Genomic DNA, 26,852 nt, shown 5'->3' on the forward strand with positions numbered 1-26,852 from the left:
TTCCCAATTCTTATTAGGGCAGCGGTTTCAACAAATTATTGCAAAATGAATTCATGTCCACTATGCCAAAAAATGCCAAGACAAATTCTAACTTAGCTCATCTGTAAAAACGATCAAATGTTCAATAAGCAAGTTTAAAATGGGTACATAAACCTTTCAGTGACCAGTTTTGTGATGTTCATTGTGGAATGATCAGACATATATCAGTCCAGCTGAGCTACAAACAGAAAGAAATGTGGCTATATGATGTAATTATTTCAGAAACAGTTTTCTTTGAGTCAGTTTGAGACAGACACACTCTACAGGTAACACTCTGAATTCCTAGCCTGGTGCTGTTTTTCTCCTGGTACAGGTAGAAAAGCTAAATGTAAAGTTTCAAACTGGAACAATAACTTTTCCTGATCTATTGCTTTTGAGATGAGATTATGAGACAAAACACAAAGAAAGACAAACATCATAAAATAACTTTTATACAGGATTAGTAGATCTGTTTACATATAAAAAACAGAAAGGACCTCATTACAGTTAGATTTCACATAAATTACAGATTGACTTTTTAAAACTATGATTCAACTTTGTTTAAAGTCCCTTTTAAAAATTTCATTTTGAAGGCACAGTGCATGAAATAAACCAAAGACTGAAGCACTTGAGATGAATGAGTGTTAGGCACCTCGTATAAATAGCTATAGATTTTTCTGGAGCTGGGGAAGGTCACTCTGAAAAAAAAATGGAGAGGTGAAAAACTAATTTTTAATCTGAGCATAATAAAAAATACCATTATGTCATACCTCCGTAAAATCTGCAGCATGGCCAGCATAGAATGTACCTAGCACACTCATGGTATGCTATTTATAAAAGTCATAATCACACGTATTACATAATTTATGTCCAATGGTCTCAAAATGGAAGCCTACTTTCAAATTTCATAATATATTGTCAAATCAAAATCAACTAGAACAATATTCTGAAAGTCAAGGGGAGTATTAACCATTGCGAACACACAGAGGAAATGGGTGCTAGGAGATACTTCTTCATGAATTATAAATCCCAGCTCAGTTGATGTTAGTCAAGGGCCCTAATCTCCCCCACCCCAAAAAATCTGCTTTAATTGAAACAAATCAAAAACCCAGAGAGTTATCAAAAAGCTGCTATATAGAAAATCACTGAACATCAAACAGTGGAATTCTTTTTGTAATAACAACAAAGTTGCTTCTGTTTAAAACAATTCCACCAGGGAACCATAACACAGGGCACTAGGTACAGCATTTACAGCTTAAGAAGCTTTTCATACAGCAGGGACAAAACCTGGCACAAGTGCATTTTTGGCAACAAGAAGATAAAACTATTTACTGCTGAGAATAAATGAAAATGGAGGAATAGGCCACGGCTACTGAGTAACCTGGTGTTAGCTCAGAAACACAGTAAGCTCAGGCATTAGCACTAGCTTTTCTTTATCTGTCAACTCATAATTCGTTTTAAGTTCGAAATTCATTAATTCAGCAAATCCCATTCAGGTGAGTGACCAAAGGTAAACTAATCAATCACACTGGGCCCGCTCGCTTCCTTTCTGAAGGATGACAAAACCCCAAGGCAAATTTCCTCCATTGAAAACTGCAAGCATTCCTTAACTGGATGGGATCCCAATCACCATCTAAACATTCAGCAAATACATCAAAACCAAAGGGTTTTTCCTCTTGAAAGTAGCTTAAGTTCATCCTATCGAACTGCATAATCAGTACAAGTACGTGTACACAGGCAGACACTTTGAACAGGACCTACTCAATCACTTCGCTTTTATTAAGGAGCTGGGAGGGAAGAAGGTTTACAAACTGATCATCAGGACACAAAAACATGCCTTGTGAGTAAAGAAAGGCACAACTCAGGTTTGGTCAAATTTCATAATACTGTGATACTTACTTGCCTTCATAACTCCAAAGAAAGGGAAAGTCTCTATGAGAAACACTGAAAAAATGCATTCCCCATCCCATATGGCTTCAGTGCCTTAAGCAGTTAACGTGGTCTAATATTAGGTTAGATCCACAAACGAAAGACAAAGCAAGGCAGAGAACACAGTCGTAGTAGTCATGATCCTGTACATTCATGTTAATAGTTAACACAGGCGCAGAGGCCTTGTTCTCCAGAACAATTCATTATTTAGAAATTCATTCAAGATTAAAGATTTATAGTGGAATTTGTGTTTTTTTCCAGGAAAAATTAGAAAAAGAAATGTACATTCATTTCTAAAAAAAATTTTACACATGCTTAAAAGGCATGGACTCAAGCCACTGTGATGTACAGTTAAAAACATGTTTAATTCAGGAGAGAAATGAATTTAAAAGGCATCCTCCAGCGAAGACCTAATTAAGTAAAGGCTGTCACATCAACTTTAATTTCTTCTTGCAATGTCTGAAGAAGAGCTGGCCAATCATAGGCCCTTTGTTGGTTTTCTGAGTTTTCATTCTTAAAAATAAAGCTGAAAAGAGCAATACCACCACAGCATCCTCTTAAGGAAAATGTAAAGAAATTCAATCATATACATTTTATTAAATATTAGCACCCCACAAAACCTGTTCTATGCTATGTGGTAGTATAAAAATGGGGTAGCAAGGGCTCAAAATTTAGAGTTGTTAATAACAGGATTAATACCAGAATTGCTTTACCTTGAACATCCCAAATTTATCACAGATGCTCATTAATAAATGTAATGACTTCATTATTCCTGCTGAACCAGATTTCATTCTATAAAACCATTTGGGTGCATTCCTTACAAAACTCACATGAATAACTTATGTGGGTGGTAAACCACTCCGCATGAAGACTTTGAGGTGGCTGATACATTAGTGGGTATAGAACACTATTTGAAAAGATGAGAGCAAGTTTTTTGATCCCCTGATTTAGTACAAGTTCAGCAGCAACTTGGCCATTAAAACATTCAAAGATATTAAACCATTAGCATTGGTAAGACCAATACTTACAAAAAGCATCACTTCCACTGAATAGCATCTTAGAGACACCATAAAATTCAGATCTTTCAGGTCCTTGGAATAACTCAACTGGCAGTGAAAATGATACTTTTCTCTCCACAGTGTTACATCACACAGCAGTTCATAACTTTTTTTAATGGAAAGAGCCATATTTAAATGCTTTCAATTGAACTTTTAACAAAATTGGTTGATAAAAAAAGAGACTGTCAAATGAAACATTAGGACAAAGAACCCAATCACTTGCAGAGGTGTATGTGAATTAAACTGGCCAAGCTATTTAAGTAACAGTATACTACAACAGGGCCTAGGTTTGGGCTGGAGCATAAGTGTATGTAGATAGTTTGTATTCAAATGTAAGTTAAGAATGTGCCAAGTAGGTTTCTTTCACACTTCTAGATATTTTCAGTAGAATTCAGATCTTGTAGATTGCTGGATAATCTGAAAACCACAATGTACAACAATAGAAAAAGGTTCAAATTTAGGGAATATTAAAGAATTAAGCATTCCTAGAATAACTAGTGTTTCACAGATAAAAGCAGCAGCACCTATGGGTTTTACGAAGTTAAAAGATAGGCAACATGAGTTTTAGCTTTTGCTAGATCTCCCTCTTAACTCCATTCAAACGGACATTTAGATCTTTTACAACAAAGTCAGTAAGTTCTCCCTTAAAATGGGGATCTTAAAACTTTGCTAAATCTTACACGAGAGGTAGTGAAATCCTGCTGAGTGCACAGGCCACCAGTTCTGATCTAGCCTTAGAACAGGTAGAAAGCGAATGCGGAAGCCCATTTATTAATTTCTTAATGTTGTATGTTTAAAAATTAATTCAGCCTCCACTAACCCTGAATAATAAGAGAAACTCCAGCTATTTAATAACTAGAGAAAAGTACTCCTCAGTAGGTTAAGAAAACCTTGAGTTTTAAAGCTTTATGTCAGATTCTGACTGCTGTCCCTGCCTTAATGTTTCTGGATTCTTTTGGCCATTTAAAATAAAGGAAGAAAAAAAAGCTAAAGCCACTAGGAAACACCTGATGTGCAAAATATAACATCCACTAGTTGGCTTTATGCAGTTAAAACATAAGCTCCAAACAGCTCATCTTAAATTAAAAAGAAAAACAAAGTAGCTGTCCCATCTCTGCTGCATAAATAGAAAGCAGATTAAAAAAAGAAAAAAATTTAAGGAGGGGAAGTTCAAAACTGCCAGCCAAATTCACAGAGAATACAAATTTAGCAAGTTAACTTCCCAAAGCTCTTTGAAGAAGCAAGATAGTCTCTCTTCTTAATGCAGTGTCTCCCAAGAGGAACTATAGTTTTGCTTGGTTCTTATGCTGGGAGATATGCAAGGTGTGTGTTTCAATGTTTGCTAGAATATAATGTCTCCTCCTCAGTGTCCGTTTCATCCTGGAACTCATGGCTTAAGAGAGACTTCTTGGAGCCGGTTGCCATCATGCGAATTTCATCTTCATACTCATCGTGATGCTGCCTGAGCCGATGAAAGCCATCCTTGTGTCTGTTAGACTTGATTGAGCAGATGCACCAAATGATGCAAGCTGTCAGGACCAATGCCGACATGGTGGCACCTGCCAAACAAAACCACCACGTGAATGGTGTTTTACTTCAAGGATGTAAATAAACAGCTACTTAAAATGACACTTTTAATAATATGCCATTCATTTGTTTTATTTTTGTATTTCATGTACTTCAAAACAAACTTTTATTATTACAAAAGCAGTATATTCATAGCACGCAAATTTAAAAAAACACAAAAAGAAAAATTACGAAAAATCCAAACCAAAAATCCCACATCTTCACATTTTTGTTACCTCAAGATCATTTTAACAACCCTATTTGAGACTTCCGGCAAGATGGAGGAATAGGTGGGCGCACCGTACCTCCTCGCACAACCAAGAACAGAACCACAATAATTTACAACAATGATTTGCTGTCATAATATCAGAACTGTCAGAGGATTTATCTAAATGGAAGTCGGACAGCCTAGAAGTTGAAGTAGACCCGTACATCCAGGCTGGTAGGGGACTACGAGCCGAGCGAGCGGGCGCGGGGCTGGCGCGGGTCGCAGGCGCGCGTAGGTCAGGGGAAATTTGGCGCAAAATCGGGGCGACAGCAATCTGGGACGCAAGAGCACAGCGGTGTAGCGGTGATCCCTGAGTACGCAAGCAGCGGCTGGGGGAATCAGTGGGGCAGCGACTGGGGACCAGGGCAGAGCTCACGGCCCAGAAGCCCAGGGAAGTGTCTGACTCCAGGAGAACGGAAGGGTCGCCATTGATCCCTCCAGTCCCCGCTCCCGCCCCTGCCCCCACATATAACGTCACAAGCTAGCGACTGGGGCACCCAGCACCGGTGAACACCTAAGGCTCCGCCCCCCACCATAACAACAGCGACCAGACCGGAGAAAAAATAAATAAATAAGTAAAATAATAGGAGAGACAGGGAAAGACGTAAGACATGTTTCCAGCAGAACAGATCAGACCCCCAGGACTCATCCTTTTGAGTGACCAAGAGATAGCCAATCTATCAGATGCACAGTTCAAAACACTGGTGATCAGGAAGCTCACGGAACTGGTGGATTTTGGATCCAAATTACATGAAAAAATGCACATTACCATAAAAGGGATGCAGGAAGGCACATGGAGAAGAGCCAATTGTGAAAGGAAAGAATCTGAGTCTCAAAACAACACAGTGGACCAGAAGGAAGATAGAATCAACCAAGCAGGAGAGCATGATGAAATAAGAATTCAAAAAATCGAAGAAAAGCTTAAGACCATTGAGGACACCTTTAAACGTTCCAACATCCGAATTATAGGGGTAGCAGAAGGGGAAGACCAGCAAGTGGAAAAGTTACTTGAACAAATAATAAAGGAGAACTTCCCCAAACTGGCAAAGGGAACAGTCTTCCAAGAAATCCAAGGAGCGCAGAGAGCCCCAAAGAAGTTGGACCCAAGAAGAAACACACCAAGGCACATCATAATTACATTAGCCAAGGTAAAAACGAAGGAGAGAATCCTAGAAGCAGCAAGAGATAAGGGGACAGTAACCTACAAAGGAGTTCCCATCAGACTGTCAGCTGATTTCTCAAAAGAGACCTTACAGGCAAGAAGGGGCTGGAAAGAAATATTCCAAGTCATGAAAGACAAGGACCTACATCCCAGATTGCTCTATCCAGCAAAGCTCTCATTTAGAATGGAAGAGAAGATAAAGTGCTTTTCAGATAAGGTCAAATTAAAGGAGTTCATCATCACCAAGCCCTTACTTTATGAAATGCTAAAGGGACTTATCTAAGAAAAGAAGATAAAGAAAAGACATGTATAGTAAAAGGACAGCAAACTCACAATTATTAACAACCACACCTAAAGCAAAACCAAAAGAAACTAAGTAAACAACTAGAATAGGAACAGAACCACAGAAATAGAGGGCACAAGGGGGGGCTAGCAGTAGGGGTGGGAGGAGGAGAGAGGGGGAAAAGGTATAGAGAATAAGTAGCATAGAATGTAGGTTGAAAATAGATAGGGGGAGGGCAAGAATAGTACGGGAAATGTAGAAGCTAAAGAAGTCATAAGTATGACATATGGACATGGACTAAAGGGGGGGAAGGTGGGTGGGAGAGGGGGCACAGGGTGGAGGGGAGTGAAGGGGGAAATGGGACAACTGTAATAGCATAATCAATAAAATATATTAAAAAAAAAAGAAAAAAACACAACCCTATTTTTCCAGATTTTTCTCCATGCATTTGTATGTATTTGCATTTTTCTTTTACTGCAGTGAAATCAAACGGTGTCCACTGTTCTGCAAGTTATCAAAGGCTTTTTTCCCTTTCTGGTAAATTTTCATCTCATTTAAAACCCCTCATTTATTTAAAAGATTTGTACATAAGGTTATCAGAATAAGAGTCTTAATAACAGGAAATAACAATAAAATAATAAATTAAGTTCATGCCAGCAAATGGGTGGCGGAGTCAGATTTAAACTGTGGCTGAATCCTAGCTCCTGTGTTTCTAACCACTGGGAGCCATATTTATCTGGCTCAAGCTAAGAACTCTTTACTTTAAACGCTCCACAAGGGCTCTATGATCTGACCGTGTTTCCTACACCACTCTTCTTCAACTAGGGATCTCCCCCACACACCCTGTAATAAAACTTGGTTATACTGCACTAAGTCCAAGTTGCATAGAAATGAACCAAGACTCTTTGTGCAGGAAGATACAACACACTATTTCTTTTACTACGTACATTTTTCTTTCTAACCTTTCAGCAATTCAAGCAACAGCACACATTAATCCTGGAGAAAAGAAATAATCCCTCCTTCTAGAATAATGGAAAACAGAACTAAGTCACAGTCCAAGGGACTTATGACCTTAATATAAAGCAAGTCATTCATTGAGTCAACAACTCTTCATTAAGACCCACTGCATGCCAACCATGGTCCTAGGCACGGGGATGCAGGTAAACTCTCTGCTCTCTCAAACCTATGCTTCAGTGGGAGAAACTAAATATAGACCAATAAACGACTAAGTATGTAATATAATGTCGGATAGGGATAACTGCTATAATACAAGAAAGTGGGTTAGGGACAGTGACAGGGGTACTATTGGGTTGGCCAAGAAATTTATATGGTATTTTCTGTAGGACAGCTCTGGTAGCGTGTAGCTATCTTTAACTTCATTAGAAACAATTTTGTTAGGTTGTATTATGGCAGCTGTCATATCAGCATGCATTAAAAAATCAAAATTGGTGATTTTTCGTGTTGCCGTTTTAATATTGAAGATGGAAGAAAACACACATTTTCAGCATATTATGCTTAATTATTTCAAGAAAGGTAAAAATGCAACTGAAATGCAAAAAGAAAGATTTGTGCAGTGTATGGAGAAGATGCTGTGACTGATCGAACGTGTCAAAAGTGGTTTGCGAATTTTCACGCTGGAGATTTCTCTCTGGATGATGCTCCACAGTCAGGTAGACCAGCTGAAACTGATAGTGATCAAATCAAGACATTAACTGAGAAAAATCAAAGTTATATTACATGGGACAGAGCCGACATACTCAAAATATCCAAATCAATAAAGTTATTGTGAAAATGAAAAATGTATTTTCTATTTTATGGGAAAAACTACACGGACTTTTTGGCCAACCCAATGTTTTCACCAACTGTGATCAGGGAAGGCCTCTCTGTGGAGAGGACATCTGAGTACAGACCTGAAAACGTGAGGGGAAGCCATGAAAACACGTGGGGGACAGCGTTCCGCCAAAATCATGTTCAGGTGAGGAGATATTGGAAGAAAAGTGATTAGCTTCAGGTGGTTATAGAGGTGACCCATTCTCAAATTAAAATGTCAGACTGGTGTTAACTTCAACTACCAAAAATTTAAATTCCTTTACCTGATACAGTTACCACAAGCTCCCTTGGCAATCCAAATATCCGGTTATCTGTGTCAAAGACTATTACCACAGAACTAGCTGCATCGTGATGCACAAAGACCTAGAGAGATAAAGTACAAGAAGAAAAAGTTTACTTAAAGTATATTGAATCCCTGTTGTATTCCTAAGACTTTTTTTAGCAAGCCACAGAAATGATCCACTGTCATCTAAAGTATACAAAATGCTAAAAAAAAATCCCTTTGTTGCTAAAAGATATAAAGATAACAAGATATCATAATCAAGAGCTGGTCACACTTTTAATTTTATTCCTCACAGCTTTCTAACCAGAGTTTCAAACTAAAATAGAAGTACTCTTATGAATAAGCATTTCCATGACACCACTCAGTGTGAGTCTCTTGCCTGTGAGTGCTGTTGCTGATACCCGTCTGCGATGGCGTTGATGTTGTGGACGCCCGGGGCGAGCAGCACGTGGAAGTAGCCTCCCTCCTTTGTGTGCACCTTTATCCCTTCATTGAGAACGATGACTGCGTTAGAGACTGGTTTTCCAGTCTTATCTTTAACAAACCCATGGACTCCCTTGTGAACCTGAGAAGATATTTAAAACATAACTTTACATTTTCATAATGCCAGGTGGTTTGCCAATAGTTTGAGGCATGACAAAAACAACAACAAAACGACAAAATCTGCCTAAGACTGATCTGTCCTTCCCCACCGACTGACCTTGTCTGCTACTCACTCACCACTTCAGAGCCACAGAGACAGACATGAGGGAGAAGAGAACTTTAATACAGTTCAAAGCCAAAAGTGTCAGAACCCAAATCATCTGATGACTTTAATGATTTACTTTCCACCCTAGTCCACTGTCTCGAGTAACTCTGTGTGACATTCAAATGAAAGAGCCTGCAGCACCTCCCAGGGCTCAATGACCTAAATCACAGCAGACTCCAGATATGCGATCTCATAGCACCTATTTAGGCAATATAAAATGAACAAAATTCGCCTTTCTATATACATTTAAAATAGTGTACATTTTTGGTAAAAGATTAAGAGAATGTTTTGATAAAGGTTTCATTGCACATATTCCTGGGAATTTGCTTCTAGTTAAAAGAAAAGACTCACCTCCACCAACATGCTAAGAAGAGATTTTTTATTCTCTGCCCACAAAGAAGGGAGTTGTGCTGCACTAGGGAAGTAGCAGCAGCTGGTATATACTGTGATTTCTGGACAGTGGCCATAGGTAACACTGTAATCCTGGAATATGAAATTCAAAAGCAAATATAAGAAAATTATTAAGAAAAGTAAGAGTGAGACTTTATAATGCAATGAATAGAATGAGTGGAATAAAAAGAAAACCTAGGTGATGTAAACAAAGAATCTGTAAATTATTTTATATCACATCTAAATGAATCACTCGGTACTATAATCAGTCATACATAAGGCCGCTCCTAGAGGGCCCAGGAGACCAGGGACTACGTCCAATGCATTTCTGTGTCTCCAGTGTTTCCCACAGTGTCTGCCAGGTAGAGGGGGTTTATCAGGGTCTGTTGAATAAATGAATGATGAGTAAGTACATGCAATAGGCCAGCTTCCCTTTAAACCCTAGAACTTCACTGCTATTCTCAGAGCTCTGGAGGTAAAAGCACAAACACTTGCCCTCTGATACCCTCAACCTGCAGCCTCAAGCCTGATGGTGACAACAGACACTGTTCCTGTCCAGGCACAAGAATTGCTTGTGTGAGCAAGTTCCAAAACTTAACTTACCACCTTTCCCCGCAAACCTGTTTGTTTTCCTAATTCAGTTGATGGTATTAACTCGCTTTCTCACACAGACATGAAATCTCTTGTCTTTGACTTCGGTGTCTTGCTATCATCCATAATTTGCCAAATCCTGTCAATTCTACCTTTACTGTATCTCTGAAACTTAACTCCTGACTCCACCCCCACTGCCACTACCCCAATCTAGGCCTTCCATTATTACCTGTCTAGGCTACTTATCTGTCTTTAACTCTAAACCAGGCTCCCTGTACCATGATTTCTCCTTCCTCCGAACTATCTCAGCCCACTGCCGAGAGATTAATTTTCCCATAGAACAGTTCAGACTACATCACTACATACCTGCTCAAAACCTTTAGCGGCTTCCCATTCCTTACTAAAGCAAAGCATTCAAAGCCCCCAACTCTCTTTCCACCCTTGTCTTCCACTGCTCCCTGGCACACACCATATTCTAACCAAACTAGACCTCAGCCCACACTGCTTCCTCTTTCTGAAATGCCCTGCTGATTCACCATCTCTGCCCAAATGCCATGTCCTCTATGAAGAGAAGGCTACCTCTCTAACTAGGTGTAACCTGTTCTGCCTTTAACTTCTCATGGCATGTTGAAAGTTGCTCTCTTTTAGATCAAATTGATCAGTTCTGTAACATAGTTATGAAGTCAATTTTCTGGCTGCACACATGAATGGAATGATGAGCTAACCTCCCATCTGCTAACTACTCCTGACTAATCTGAAGTGGATGGACAACCAATTGAAATACCATTGGCAAGAAATTAAAGGTGAGCCAAATAAATGGAAAGACATCCTGTGTTCATGGATAAGAAGACAATACTGCTGACATGCCACCCACAGTGATCTGCAAATTCGACACATCCCCCAACAAAATTCCAACAGCCTTTCTCTGCAGAAAAAGAAAAGACAATCTTCAAATTCAAATGGAATTAAAAAAGAGCCTTGAATAGCCAAAACAATCTTGGGAAATAATAAAGTAAAAGTACTCACACTTCCCAATTTCAAAACTTACTACAAAGCTACAGTAATGAAAACAGTGGTACTGGCACAAGGATAGACATACAGACAAATGGAATAGAATTGTGAGCCCAGCAGTAAGTGCATGCATCATCTCCGGTCAATTAATTTTCAACAAGGTTGCAAAGGTCATTCAATGGGGAAAGAACGGTCTTTTTCAAAAAATGGTGCTCAGACAACTAGATTTCCACATATAAGTAAATGAAGTTGACTTCCTACTTCATATCATATAAAAAATCAACTCAAATGTAAGAGCTAAATCCATAAAACTCATTAGAAGAAAGCGTGAGGGGGGTAAATCTTTATGACCTTAGATTTGGCACTGAATTCTTAGGTATGATGACAAAAGCATGTGCAACAAAAGAAAAAGATAATTATGACAAACAAAATTAAAACATTTTGTGTATCAAAGGCCATTATCAAGAAAGTGAAACAACCACCTACAGAATGGGACAAACTATTGGTAAATCAAAATATATCCCAAATATACAGAGAATTCTTATAACTCAACAACAAAAAGACAAACAACCCAATTCTAAAATGGGCAGTAGACTTGAACAGGTAGATTTTCCAAAGAAATATACTCATGGCCAATAAGCACATGAGCATCTGCTCAATGCCATTAGTCATCAGAGAAAAGCGAATCAAAACTACATTGAGGTACTACTTCACACTCACCAGAATGGCTATCATTTAAAAAAAGGAAAATAAAGAGTATTGTCAAGGATATGAAGAAACTGGAACCTCTGTCCATTGCTGGTGGGAATGTGAAACAGTTTGGCTGATATGGAAAACAGTTTGGTGGTTCCTCAAAAAGTTAAACATAGAATATGACCAGCAATTCTATTTCCTGGTATATGAGGCCTGTCCAGAAGGCATCCAGCCATGTAATATAATAAATAGAGACATTTACTGAAGAAGATACAAGATTCAAGAAACACTGTACACAGGACAATGACATCTGAGTCCCCTTCGAAGTAGGCACCTCACGCAGTTATCCCTATTGCCATCAGCTTCTCTGCCATATTTTCCTGAATCTCATTAGTGATCTAAAATCTACTCCCTTTCAAAGGTGATTTTAGTTTTTGAAAAAGCCAGAAGTCACAGGGTGCCAACTCTGGGCCATAGGGTGGCTGAGTCATTAGGGTGATTTGATGTTTTGCCAAAAAACTGCATGAAATGTTGTGCATAGGTGGGGCGTGTTTTGATGATGAAGCTGCCAATCACCAGTTGCCCATAGCTGCGGCCTTCTGAGTCATCTGAATAGTTTCCAAGGATCAATGTTCAAGCTTAATGCAAAATACAATGCAGGCTTGTTGCTGTAATTGCTTAGTCATTTTGAATGTGACAGCCACATAGTACATACGCTCACTCAGTGGTGTCTACAGTCCCCACTGACTAGTACAGTGAAGTCATCCTTGTTCAGGCATGCACATTCCAGTCCACTCTCCTTGGCTGCCAGGTTACACTGATGTTGTGCAAACTGCATAAACCGCTGGTTATAATTAAAAATGGCCGGACTTTTTCCAGACAGACCTCATATATCCAAAGGAATTGAAAACATGGGTTTGAACAGATATCTGTACACAAATGTCCACTGCAGCATTATTTTCAATAGCCAAAAGGTAGAAACAACTCAAGTATTCACCAACAGATGAACTGATAAACAAAATGTGGTACATACATACAATAGGACAGTATTCAGCTATAAAATGGAATGGAGTACTAACACATGCAATAAAATGGATGAAACCTGAAAAATTATGCTAAGTGAAAGAAGTCAGACACAAAAGGACAAACACTACCTGGTTCCACTTATATGAAACACCTGGACTAGGCACACACACAGAGAAAGAAAGTAGATTAGAGGTTAACAGGCTGGGGAAAATGAGGAGTGACTGCTTAGTGGATGTGGAGTTCCGTCCTGGGTGATGAAAACGTTTTGGAAATAGAAGGTTTGGGCTGGTGATGTTTGTACAACATTGTAAATGTAATTAATGTCACCAAATTGTACATTTAAAAATGATTAAAATGGCAAAACAAAACAAATGCTGCCATAGATTGAGTTGAGGGCTATCGTGTCAAGAAAGCCACGAGACAGATGCCATCTACCTGTTTATTTCAGAAAAGTCAATGGCCAATATTTATGATCGCATTCTCACTGTATTCTATGAAGCATACCTTCATGCTGCCCAGGTGACTGTGCCATTCTGCTCCACGCATTACTCCTCCTGGAATATTCTCATCTATAAAAGCATTAAGAAGCATAGGATCAACCAAACCAAAAGGCAAGATCCCTTCCCTTGCCCAAAGCAGCAACGATAACAGGGGATAAGGAAAATACCTACCTGATTTATTTGGGCAACTGGGCTGACCCAAGTGCATCGATGGGTGATTATTTGCATACAGCGATGCCAAATGCTTCAGAGTCTCTTTGTTTTCCACTAGAAAGGAAAAATTCAGAAGTCAGTGAAGAAACACAAAAGATGTTTTTCCAAATTCAACTTCTGGGTTACAAGTCATTTTTCTCTCCTCTTGCACCCCACTGAAGCTTATCGAGGAGTTATTAGAATTAAACACGTGGTTCTGTTTAGCCCAGAATGATGACTAAAAAGAAACACATCTTCCTTACATTCAAAGGTATTAATGGTTAGTTTAGAAAGCATATATCACACCAAAAAAACCTTGCTTTGGTATGTTTAACTACCTTCTTGGGCAACTGTGGCCTACTAATAATAATTCCTTGTAAGCTGCACTGAAAGTGACACAAACTATCTCCATATACAATGGACCTAAAGAAAGTCAACAAGCAATTGTTTTTTATTATTTTTTAAAGATTTTATTTATTTAGTTTTAAAGAGAAGGGAAGGGAGGGAGAAAAAGAGGGAGAGAAATATCAATGTGTGAGAGAAATATCAATATCGTCTGCCTCTCAGAAGCCCCCAACTGGGGACCTGGGCCCCCAACCCAGGCACATGCCCTGGCCAAGAATCGAACCAGTGATCTTTCAGTTTGCAGGCTGGCACTCAATCCACTAACCCACACCAGCCAGGGCAGCAAGCAGTTGTTTAACTCACCATAAGGTACAACCAGTCAATTAAGGTTTAAAGCAGGGAGAGGCTATTCGGTATTGTGGCTTATTCACTTTTACATTCCCAATGTATACAGACATAATAGTCACTCAATAAATGCTTGTGGACTAAGTTGAACAGATGTGACAAAATGGCTCCACTCAACAAAGCTAGGCCATTGTTAGATCTGATCTCTCTCTCCCGAGGAACTGTTTGAACTGTTGACGTATGTACAATCATATCAGGCTGGTTATTTGTTCAAGGAGTATGCTCAAATGCTTACCATTTAAAAAAAATGTACAAGGGACATTACTTAATTAGAATTTCGTATCAAAGTTCAAATAGTATACATGTAAAGTGGCATTCTAGATACCTGTTTGTACTGGCTTGTCATATGGGTATGTGACCAGCACTGAACCGCCATCTAAAGCCACAGAAAGACTGAAGTCCTGTTTTCGAATCAAATTCTCAATGATGGCTTTAGTCTCAGGCTGGGAGGCATTATCTAAAAAATAAAAAAGTAAAATGTCAAATAAGTTTTAAAATTTTAGTATAAGCAGCTAAGAAAATATTCTCTAGTTGAACAATCAGAAGGCTAACTTACCAAATCTGTAATCAGTACTTTATTACTCCATATGCCACTATCTCAAGCAAGAAACGTACATTTTAAAGCATAGGGTATTTTCAGTGTACATATGTCAAGATAATTGTGCAAAGGCTGATGACGCTAAGCAAGTAAGAAAACTCTTAGTGGAAACTAAAAGGGAGGAACACATCCTCCTTTACAAAATAATTTAGGGAACATATAACCTATCTTTGAAGGTAAACAAGGTTTTCAGAGAGCAGGTATTTTCTGTTTCCTGTGGCATTGTTTGCAAGAGTAAAAAACTAAGTGTCTACCAGTACAGAAATGGTTGAATGAACAGGGGCATTGCCATACATTAACAGTGCCATTAACATGACTGTTAGAGGTCTACAAGTACTGAAATGGACAAATGTCAGTGACATATTCAATGAAAAATTTGCAGAACAGGATGTGTAGTGGATGACCCCATCTAAGAAAGCGGGAAACAGGCACTTCAAATGAATATACAAACACCGTGTGTGCGTGTGCACGTGCACATGCGGGAAGATGAGAGATAATAAACGTCTCTCCATGACCAGTGATGGAACCCCCGATATTACTGATTGAATTTCTAAGAAAAAGACGTTAATTACTTTTATAAATTATAAAGGAGAAAATTTGAAGTTTTCTAGACGTCTGTATTTATTTATGCCTTACATCTGCCACCTAGAAAAAAGTACCCCATTACTCACATACAAAATAGGATCAACCAATCTCCTAGCAAAGAGAAATAAAATGATCTGCAAAGTACTCCAATGGCCTAAGAATTAGTCTTACTTGTGAAGTCTGTATCCAGGTCTTTGTCGTGAGCGTTTGTTTGACCTGTCTTTGAAGTGCAATCTTTCTCCTGTGCTCTCTCTCGCCCATCTGGATTGAGAGAAGGGACGATCACAATTCTGGTCCTGTCAACCAACTGAAACAGAAACAGAAGTCAATGCGTTTATTAGCTGTAGGCGGAGTCAAAAGGTACCTACCATGCCTCAAATGGAAAATCTTTGCTGTTTGTTTTAACCTTTTAAACACAGATTTAAAAGGCAAAACTAATAAAAATAATCCCTTGCTTCAAGTACATGAAAAAAGAAATGAAAAACTACCGCAGAACTAATGTTCACAGAGACCTCCTGATGGCTTACAGCGGGGGTCGGAAACCACTGCCTGCAGGCTAAACCCAGCCTGTTGTCTGCGAATGTAAATGAAATTTCACTGGCACACAGTCAGGGTCATGACAAGTCACTTTTTGTGCTGCGAAGGCCAAGTTTGTAACAGAACATCTGCCCCACAAAGCCTGAAATATATACTGTGTGGCCCTTTATAGGAAAAGTTTGCTGACCACTGGCTTAACTCAATAGTAATGATAAGGCTGTATTTTCCAGATAAAAAAATGAGAATGTATAATCTGAAAAATATCAGTGTATGTCTGGAAACAATGAGACAGAGGAGTTGATATCAGTATGTAAAAAAAAAATGAAGTAGGATATTTGTCATACCCACATACTTTCTTCTCCAGATACTTTATCTGGAGATAAAATACAGATAAAATAGCTACATATGTGGCATGAACTAATTTCTGGTATCCTTCATCCTACATATTTCTAATAATAAATCAGAATAAGTGATCCCTGGTTTGTTTATTCCATCAAAATAGTTTATAGATTGAAAATATTTGAGACCCTTTAATTAATTGGTTCTTAAATCTCTCTTCTGGGGAGATTTTTCCCCTAAAGTATACATGCACGAGCTTCACGATAGGTCTCCCATGTGAATGTTTTCTTGAATTTGCCACACAATTCTGTCCCTTAGTTCAAAACAAGCAATCTAAAGTGAGCTAGTTCCAGACCAATGAGACCAGTGAGGCAAATTCTCATGAAGTAAGAGTTTTGAAATTCCTAGGTGTTTTATCTAGGGCAAATAGTCTCATAACCATAAGGTCAGTAGGTAGCAACTCTGCCCAAACATTGGAACAACCTATGTAGCTTTTCAAGGAACACTGATGCCTCTGGGAGTGAGGCCCAGTCATTGGTATTTTTAAAAACTTCCCAGATGTTTCTAGTGTGTAGCCAGGGTTGAGAACCACTGTCCTAGACAGTCCCCCATTTAAAAAAAAGAACGAAAAATGTCACTGAGATATGCAACTCACATGAAACAATTTATGGAATTTACTTTGCCTAAGATTGTAAAATATTTTTGATCAAGTCTGATATAAATTAATCTGATCGAATCCCACAGTTTCCTTCTGACCCTAATCAAAACATATACTCTTTCCAAATTTCTTTTAGCGGAGGCGGTATGGTGTAACCAAACAGCACATAGGCTTTAGAGTGAGAGACGCTTGGGTTTAATCCTAGTTTCACCACTTACTAGCTGTGTGACTTCATGCAAGTTATCAAATATCTCTGTCTCAGTTTCCACATGCATAAAATGGAGATAACATAATTGCAGGGTTGATAATTAACTTATGATGGATGTAAAGTACTTGTTATAGAACCTGGCAGACAGTAGGCATTAAATAAATATTAGCTCCTTTCTCCTTCTCTAAGTTCTATATAGACAGTGCCAATTAGTGAGTGCTCCAGAAGCATACACACTCTCTCCTTCTGTTCTCTAAGACAACGCAGAACTAGGCTGCTTAATCCTAGGTGACTAAGCCTATGAATCAAAATGCTTTTTGTAGTCATGGATGGGTAAAGCAGACAATGCCATACTGCTTTTTCTAAAATCTCTAGTCAGCCAAGATATCCAACAATTTTGCATTTATTACATGAAAAAAACTATTTGTCTTTCACCTATTATTTTATTATAGTATCCTAGTTACAAGTAACGGGAATGAAAGTCCCTCAAGTTAGAATGTACAAAACTGTAAGGGAAGACTGGAGGGCTAACTTAACTATTAAATAAGGAAGCAGATGACTGAATAGAAATCTTTAATATTTTTCCTCTATGTCTCTTAATTGTATCCAAAAAAGAAATAACAGAAAGACACTATTAATAATGAGTATATGCAATGAGTCATTTTTAACAGTCAAGCTTATAATGCACTAACAGCGCCTCTGTGTTAAATCTAAGAAGAAATCAAATTTTCAAAATGATGCCTTGATATCACTGTAGCACTGAGCTTTTTCCTGTTAAAGCATGTCAAAACAGGCTATTCTCTTACTTGGGTAACAGCTGGATTCTTTTTGTAGTTTAAGCAAAGAAATTCTGCCAGAGCCAAAAGCAGTTCAGTTCCAACAGGAGCATTTCCATGGATACCAGCAACAAAACGAATCTTTGGTTCTTCAGGCTCAGACACGTTGGGCTTATTGGATATTTCAAGGGACCAAATTTGACGATACTCAACACTCTGTCCCAAACTATCAAAAACCAGAAACACAAAGTCAGCAAGTAATCAAGCATTATATAATGTTAATGCTGACATACATTTTTTTAAGAAAATGAAATATGAAAAGTCTTACAAAACCTTTAAAGAATATTATCCTCATGACAAAAGACCTTAAGAAAATTAGTTTTCCTTGACCAAAAAAAGAGAAGTGGCGAAAGATTATTACTTAGTTTTGCATTCCTCCGAATTCAGTCATTCTCATACCATTTTCACAATAGTGATCCTGTCTTCTACAACCTTCACTGATATTTAGTTAACATACAAGGGGGACCTAAAAAACTCCCATATTTACTTATAAAAAATTGTGTATTTATTCACACATGTTTAAATTCAGTCACCTTCAAAGTACTCTCCATTTGATGCAATACACCTATTGAGATGTTTTTTCCACTACTCACAACAGTTTTTGATACCTTTCAGTGCTTCTGCGGTTTTTTGTTTTACCTCTTCCACAAGGACAAAACATTTCCCTCTGAGGGCTCTTTTCATCCAGGAAATAAAAAACATTGTTGGGGGCAAGACTGGGTGAATAGGGAAGGTGGGGCACAGGATCATGCTGTTTCCCTGGCCAAAAACTGCTGAACATTCAGTGTGATGTGGGCAGGTGCACTCATAAATCACCCATCATGACATAGGCAAATGCACTGACTCTTCAAAAAAAAAAGTCAGTGAAGCCCAACACAGCCTCTCACAATGATACCAGCTGGTACATTGGTACAGATGGGTTCCTAAAACACTAACTGAGCAGGGAAAGCCTGTACTACAAAGGGCCCGCACTACAGAAGACAATTCTGTTTCATTTGGGGGTCCCCCTCACTGAAATTTTTATTTTAGAAAAATATAAATATAGAAAAATGTAGTGAATCTTACTTTTAAATCAAAATTAATTTAGATACTTTAGACTTTACTATAAATGTAATACCAGTAGTTTCACAGTAAAAATGACTTAAAATGCTCTCCTTGCCCAAGAGCTCTGCTTTCTTTGATATAAAAGAATATTTACCACAGTTAGATACAAAAAATATATTCACATTGAGTTGAGAAGAATTAACAGAACAGAAAAATTATTGCTTCCTGACCATGTTATTCAAAGACACTCAGCCCCCGTCTGTGGACCACGCACACCATCTTGTGCCCACCGCTGGCAGGTGTTGTGTATTTGGGGGGAAATATTTAACTAAAAAGTCATCTTGAATTGAAAGGTTAAAACAATTTAAATGAACATAGTAAATGGATAGCAAAATACTTTCCTATTTTTTATTTTAAAATAGGCTCTATGTGGCACTAAGATAGACAATATTAATACCTACACTGGGCAGAAATAGTCAAGAATCAGTTTAGGAAGAAAGACAATTAGTACTGCCAAAGTAACTATCACTTTTTTCATCTATGAACATTATCAACCAGAATCTGAAAAACTAAATTTGCTGGTAAAATTAAAAGGACCACTGATGAAAAACAAAGTAAAGAAGTAAAAAGCTAGATAACATTCATTAGGTATGCAGCAGAGAACTGTAAGCTCAGGGCAACATGTGAAAGCCCTCACCCGGCAAACAACAGAAATCAACAAATCCAGGAAATAGTTTTGTTGTAACTGCAACAAGACCTAAAGAGGATTTACAATGAAATGGTGAAAGTGAGGTAGAGAAGCCCCAGAAAGTGAAGATAAAGACAGTCTCAGCCATCAGTTTCACACTAGCCATTCTGCATATTTTCCTGAGAATGTCAATCACGTATGTCTCTAAGGCTTCAGGGAACAGCATCAGTTCAACTGTGGACAGACGTGAGCAGTGATTTTCAACCAGTAAATATCACCTTATATGGGAACGGAATGTTTGTAGCTGTGATTATGTTAAGGCAGTGACTCAACCTTTTTCATCTCACTGCACACACAAACGAACTACTAAAATTCTGTGGCACACCAAAAAATATATTTCTTGCCAATGTGACAAAAAATAGGTATAATTTTGATTCATTCGCACTGGATGGCTGCTGTTGTGTTGGCTGTTATCATTTTTTTAATTTGACAATCTAAGGGAAAAGAGATCAGTGCTCCTGACTGCCTGTCAGGTACTGCATGCTTTAAAAAATCTTGTGGCACACCAGTGTGCCTCTTGCAGCACACCAGGTGAAAATTGCTGGACTAGAGTACAGAAAATGACCGTAACCAGGCTTAATTTTCTTATTTGAAAAAAAGAACAATCCCTGACAGGTAACCTCATAGTTCCAAATTTGTCCCTTGCTTCCGGCAAAATAAAATAAACTAAGTAATATTTAGTCAGAACATGAATCTGCAGCTAAGAAGTGAAAAGGTTTTTAAATCAGTCGAAGCAATCACTAGCAAGAAAAATTTTACATTTCCTGTGGGCACAAGACATACATTGCTAATCTAACAAGTTATTCTCCTCCAAATTTCCAAGATTCATTGTTAGAAAGCTCTCTAAGCAAATATGTTTCGAAATAAGTAAACTTCAACCCTATACATTCAGCTCCCAAATAAATTACCAGAACTGTTCAACATAGCTTATGCTGAATGTAACTTCTTAAAAACAAACAAACAAACGAAAGACAGAAAAGCGAGGCAGTAAGAAGGTGACCCTTACTTGGTAAGATTTGTAATATGTGGGTAGTTCATCACAAGTCCTCTCAGAAACTCTGATAAGTCTTTGTATGAATGGTATCGATAAAGAGCCAGGTTTGAGGAGGAGCGTAACATGAGGCCTTCCAAACCATTTTCAGCTGAAAGGTCTTTAATTAAAGCTTCAAACTCTTTACTAGTTGGATCACTGGCATCATCAGTGTTGGTGCTATCTCCTTTTCCTTTCTTTGATTCATTGTTTGAATCTGTTGAAGATCGAGTAAGTGTGAAGTTGACCTGAATGGCACCGTCACTCTTTACAGTCACGTTCTTGGTAACTGGATTATACCTGTGATAAAGGAGACAGATCAGAGCCATGCCTCTGCAGCTGGAGTGCACAAGCCTCGGAGAAACAGAGGCGTGCACACGATTTGTGAATCCTGGAGATAAACGCAGTGCATCTTCCTAAAAGAGTCTAATTTTTAACTTTGTGATAATTTGTTTTAAACATTCAACAAAGAACAGACATGGGCAGACTGTAAAACATACATGAGTTTTTAAGATTAAATATATGACTTCAAAAGCAAGTGTGTACTTGCAGTGGATACCCTCATGTCTCCTGAATCGGAGTTCACTTGTCTGTCATCAGGATGTACGGTTGGGAAAACTGAGAGGTACTAACTTAGGACATTATCTACCAAACACATCATTCTTGCCCTATTTTTCAGATACCTTGCTGCTCTAGTTTTTTTCCAAGACTAGGCCAAAAAGGAAGAAAGACAGGAAAGACCTCATTACCCCATCAATTTTTGGACCACTAGATATTTGAAAATCATTTTTTAAAAAGGTAATGAAAACTATAAATGTTTTCACATACTCACCCTTACTTCAATGGGTGTTTAAACTAACTCTTCAGAAATAAGGTAACTAGTAGGGGCAGGGAGAATATCCTGTGGTAACATCTGCACTTATCAAAATATAAAAAAGAAAACTACAAGAGGGTAAAAATGGTAAGTTTCAGATTAAACAGTCACGTGGTCCAATTCTAAGCTGTTTGTAAAAGAGGGGGAAATAAAGAAAATTAATTTTTTTTCCTAAGGAAATAAAAGTCCTAAAGTTAATTTTCTCTTTTTAAGTAAGCAACCTTTGTGGAAAGAAAAACCTGTAAAAAAAGATAAAAATGGTCTTTCCTAAAGAATTTGCAATAAGAAAGAAAATTGCACTGAAGCAATAAGGCATTAAATGTACAATAATAAAAAATGGGTGTCTGGCTGGGATGGCGATGAAAGGCAGAAAACTGTACTTGAACACCAATAAAAATAAAATAAAATAAAAAATAAATAATTTAGAATAAAAAATGTGTGTCTAAGAAAGAGTATTTATTGGGCAACATGACTGAAGTGTGCAGCAGAACAGGAGTCTTTCCCCCCAACTAACAGGTACTTCCCAGAGCAGTTACCAGTAGTGAAGGGGATCACTTACTATGGCTTTCCATGTGGACAGGGGCAGGTGATCTGAGACGGGAAGGGTAGAAGAAGAGGCCACTGTGCAAGGTTCATAATTTCACAAATCCCTTACATTTAATAGTTCATATACTCACTTTGCAACGAGAGGACAGTCATGTGTAACCAGCTCTAAACTTCACAGCATTAAACTCAAGGTTGCTTGGCCTCTTTAGGGCTGTCTGGTAATAACCTTCCAGGATGGAACCACGTTTGTCTTATTCCCAAGAGCTCAATTTGGAGGTATTCAGTCACTCACCCTCGAGCAGATGCTGTGATTTTGTAAGTTCCTGGAACCAAGAGACGCCAGTAGTCTCCAGTTTTGTAAGTAGTCACTGGGTGATTTATTTCAGCAACACTAATGGTGGCATTTAATATACCCCTGCCATCTGTGGCATCTAGGACAAATCCTTTGACACCCTGATGAACCTGGATACAGTACAAGGATACCAAGATTATCATCTAATTATTTTGGGAGCTCATATCCAAAAATAACAGATTGTTAGTAATGTAAACATGTGGAACAAATAGGACTTTAGGAGTTTAGAGTAAAGCTAGATGTAAATGCCTATTAAACAAAATATTTTAGCTTCTGAAAGGCTAATTTTTCATAGGCTAGGTCTGTCTTTATCATAAGTATTACAAAACACACTGTTTAGATTGAGCACACTGACAACCTCAGAATATAGAACATTCTGCAAGAAAACTGGCTTGGCTTATTTAGAATAAAATGTCATTAAAAAATAGAAGGACTATTCTAGAATAAAGAGAGCAAAAGTTGTAATAATCAAATGCAATGCATAAAATTTGACTTAATCCTGGTTTTAAAATATAGCAATAAAAATCATTTGGGGTACAAGAGGTGGAAATTTAAATGTGGACTAGGTACTAAGTAATATTAAGGAATTACTGTTAATGATCTTAGGTGAGATAATGGCATTTGAAGATGGCAAATAGGAGACTATATCCTTATTTTTAGAAGAAGTATTCTGAAATATTTAGGTGTAAAATATCATAACAGCTATAACTTACACTGAAATAGTTTAACAAAAAGGTGTGTGTATTATTTATAATAAAGCAAATATAGTAAAATGTTAAAAGTTGTTAAATCTAAGTAAAGGAATAATAGTGTTTATTGTATTTGTCTTATAATGTTTCTGTATATTTAAAAATTTTTAGAATAAACAATTTTTAAAAATTAGTATGCACACTCAGCTTTTATGCCACTCCATCAGCAAAAAAAAAAAAAAGTAAAGCAGAAAAGTACTGGCACAAAGTATTGGTTAGATTATCTGAATGATTAACCATTATCAGCATATTTCTTATAGTCTTACCTATTGACCACCATGCATATCCAAACAAAAGGAAATAAATCATTTCACACTAAACCACTGGCAAAAATAAAAAGAATAAAAGTATTTACCCCATAGCCCATCTTTTTATCACTTGACAGATGCTTACGTGTGTGTCCAACTAATGTTAGCCTTTCATAAAGACAGGGTAAGAAGCGGCCACTAACCATTAAAAGTAAACATCACTGCATTATTTAATCATGTACAACTCTTTCCCATGCATACAAATTAAACTCACTTCCATCCATGAATTTTCTAAATGTACTAAATGTACCATAAATGTACTAAAACATGAACAGCCCAAACTAGAATTCAAAAGGGTATATTTTAAAATCACCACATGAAAACCGCACGTATCTGCTTGCTTTTGGGAGAAATTTCATACTTCGCTCCTCAGTAGTCACCTGTTTCATAAACTGGATTAGAGATCTTCGATTCTGTTCCCAAAACTTTGGCAGATCCTTTTCCAGTGGGTATTTCACACAACCTAGTTCAATAGTCACTTCAAAGCAATTTGTTTGTAAATAGTTCCAGTCCTGCATGCCACCTAAAAGATACACCATTAAAATCAGTCACTCTAAAGAAATTCTAACTCGCTCAGGGCCCAAAAGGTAAGCAACATTGCCAGTGAAAATCCAAATTCATCTTTTCTCAGCATTGGTTGAAAAATAATAATGTGTTCATTTGAGAGCTGTTTGATGCTTATGGTATAGGTAAAACACCTTTACTTTCATGTTCAAGAAGAATTCAAGAGTAGCTTACCCTTGTCTTATTATTAGCACATTACGGTTCTTTGTCATATAGCCAGAGGTAAAATATAACACCTGTATCAGGATTTAGTACATTATTTTTATTCAATGGGCACCAAATGTAAAAATAGTTGAAAAGGTTATCTGAATGTTTTAAACTATTTAAACAATATCTTTGAGAGGATAATTCTTTCTCAAAATTAAAAAATTAGTAACAAGCAGCACCATCCAGGGGAACAGAAAATCCATCAAATTATATGACCTTAATATAAAAGAATGTTTACCTGGGACATTATACCAACTAGCCCCGTTTGTTATTCCATGAGGAAAGTATTCGTTAGGGTATATATTCTTGCACGGTCTACCTTGAAACATCTGGGAATTTTCCTGAGGAGGAGAGAAAAAAAATCTTTATCTGTATTTGCTTGTATCTACATCAAAAAATTCAGGAAGGTTAAGGAAAAAGAACAAAAGGAGTTAATCAGAGGGTGTATGTGGAGGTGGAAATGAGATGCACGGAGCCATGGGAAGCAGCGAGGCTTTTCCACACACAGCTCCCTAAGCCATTTTAATTTGTTAACATATGACTATTATCTGCTTTAATCAAAATTAAATGTGCTCTGTAAAAAAATGGACTCTACTTCTTACAATAAACTTAAACTAATCCAATTCCTCTTTAAAAAGTTAATATTAGTATTATCATTTTATGTTTTTAAGAACCTTAAAGTCCAGAAAAGATTATTCACACACAATGTGCATTAAGCAGCTTTTTCTGACTTCTAGGGGAACCAAGGCAGCCGGCCCCTTACACTTTGACTGCACCCTGCACAATTCTCCTGCCCTGTTCCAACTGGTTGCACCTTTTCTCTTCCCTAAGAAACATACCACTCCCATACCACTTCATTTCTTGCTTTTGTAAGCACAAAAGTACAAAAAAGCATGAGGAGAAAAAAAAATAACAATGGCCCATTTCCACCCCTGAGAATTAACCATTTAACTTTGAAAAACATAAACAGCCCCCTTTCATAAACCTCCCGCAAACAGCTGTGTTTTTGTGTGTTCAACGTCTAGCACAGTGTGTAGCACGCAGTGCACGGGCAACACCTTGCTCAATGAAGGGTAAAAACACTGCCACGGAGGCACAATAAATACTACTGGAATCCAGAGAAGAGAGAGATTATTTCTGACTAGAGTGGCAGGGACAGCTTTAACAGATGGTCAAAACTTCATTTCTTGCTTTTGTAAGCACAAAAGTACAAAAAAGCATGAGGAGAAAAAAAAATAACAATGGCCCATTTCCACCCCTGAGAATTAACCATTTAACTTTGAAAAACATAAACAGCCCCCTTTCATAAACCTACTATACCAATTACAGGCTTATGATCCCACTGCCTTCTCCAGGCTTCTTTCTCCATTTCCATCAATATCTATACAGCTATCCATTTAATTATTTAGATATATTACTGTACTAATATAATATGTATATTATAAACCTGCATAAAAATAAAAACTTTAAAGAACAAATTTTAAAATACATATTTCTAATATTTTTATCTAGTATAAATCCTACTCCGGACACCACAGTTTTAGATAGTACTAACATTTCAACTTTACTCTTAGAGCAATAAGAAGCCAGTGAACGTCTCTGAAGAAAGGGTGATATGTGATACATTCACGGCTCTAGGAAGTGTATTCTGGTAATCATGTTAGAAATGGACCACGGCCAGGAAGGCCCACCGGAGCACTGCCAGAGAAGTCCACGTGTGAGACCAGGAGCATGGAGAAGGTGGGGGCAGGTTTACTTTACCATGTGCACTTTCTTGTCTCCCTTATTTCTCACTGCTGTGCTTTAACAATTTTTAAAAAATCTAACTAAAATGGTTAAAGCAAACATTTTGACAACAGAAGACTGAAGGTGAGGATGTAGGTGTCTAGTCTCAGGCCATACACAAAGAAAGAGTCTAGAAGTTATACACCAAGATACTAAATGATTGATGATCTCTAGGTTTCTTTTCTTTTTTTGGTTGCCTATATTTTCTAAACTTTTCACAATAACTTTTATTATATGATAGAATTTTTTAAAGAAACGTTTACGTAGTGGTGACAGGTGGAGAAACTGGATGAAATTGCCAAGACAGTAAAAATGGCAAAGGACATACTTTGGAAAGGGGGAAAAAGTAAAAGACATGATACTGAGCCAGTGAGAGGGAAAAAGCTCTCTGCTACAGAGCTCTCTGCTACGCAACACGACAGAAATCAAGGGGAGAATGTATTAGTGTCAGACTCTGTGCTCAAGAAAATTAAAAGAAATAGATTTTGGTAGTCCTTGGGGAGCAAAGAAGAGGTCAAAATTCATTCTTTTGCATGTGAACACCCAGTTTTCCTATAGCCATCGGCTGAAAAGATTGTTCTTTCCC

The 26,852-nt window shown here is 37.7% G+C and overlaps 1 protein-coding gene across 1 annotated transcript in view; it reads right to left on the bottom strand.

Moving 5' to 3' along the window:
* Positions 1-454: 454 nt before the first annotated feature.
* The window catches only part of CPD (carboxypeptidase D), a 67,072-nt gene continuing 40,674 nt past the window's right edge, over positions 455-26,852 (bottom strand). Inside the window, exons 9-21 of the mRNA XM_028521545.2 lie at positions 24,720-24,822; positions 24,091-24,233; positions 22,594-22,763; positions 20,858-21,181; positions 18,030-18,225; positions 15,653-15,788; positions 14,624-14,755; positions 13,528-13,623; positions 13,361-13,425; positions 9,497-9,628; positions 8,777-8,962; positions 8,378-8,477; positions 455-4,564 (exon numbers count right to left, since the gene is read on the bottom strand). Coding sequence (XP_028377346.1) covers positions 4,338-4,564; positions 8,378-8,477; positions 8,777-8,962; positions 9,497-9,628; positions 13,361-13,425; positions 13,528-13,623; positions 14,624-14,755; positions 15,653-15,788; positions 18,030-18,225; positions 20,858-21,181; positions 22,594-22,763; positions 24,091-24,233; positions 24,720-24,822 — 2,010 coding nt within the window. The 3' untranslated portion in view covers positions 455-4,337. The remainder of the gene's footprint in view (positions 4,565-8,377; positions 8,478-8,776; positions 8,963-9,496; positions 9,629-13,360; positions 13,426-13,527; positions 13,624-14,623; positions 14,756-15,652; positions 15,789-18,029; positions 18,226-20,857; positions 21,182-22,593; positions 22,764-24,090; positions 24,234-24,719; positions 24,823-26,852) is intronic.

Source organism: Phyllostomus discolor, chromosome 8, assembly GCF_004126475.2.
Source record: "Phyllostomus discolor isolate MPI-MPIP mPhyDis1 chromosome 8, mPhyDis1.pri.v3, whole genome shotgun sequence".
NCBI lineage: Eukaryota > Metazoa > Chordata > Mammalia > Chiroptera > Phyllostomidae > Phyllostomus > Phyllostomus discolor.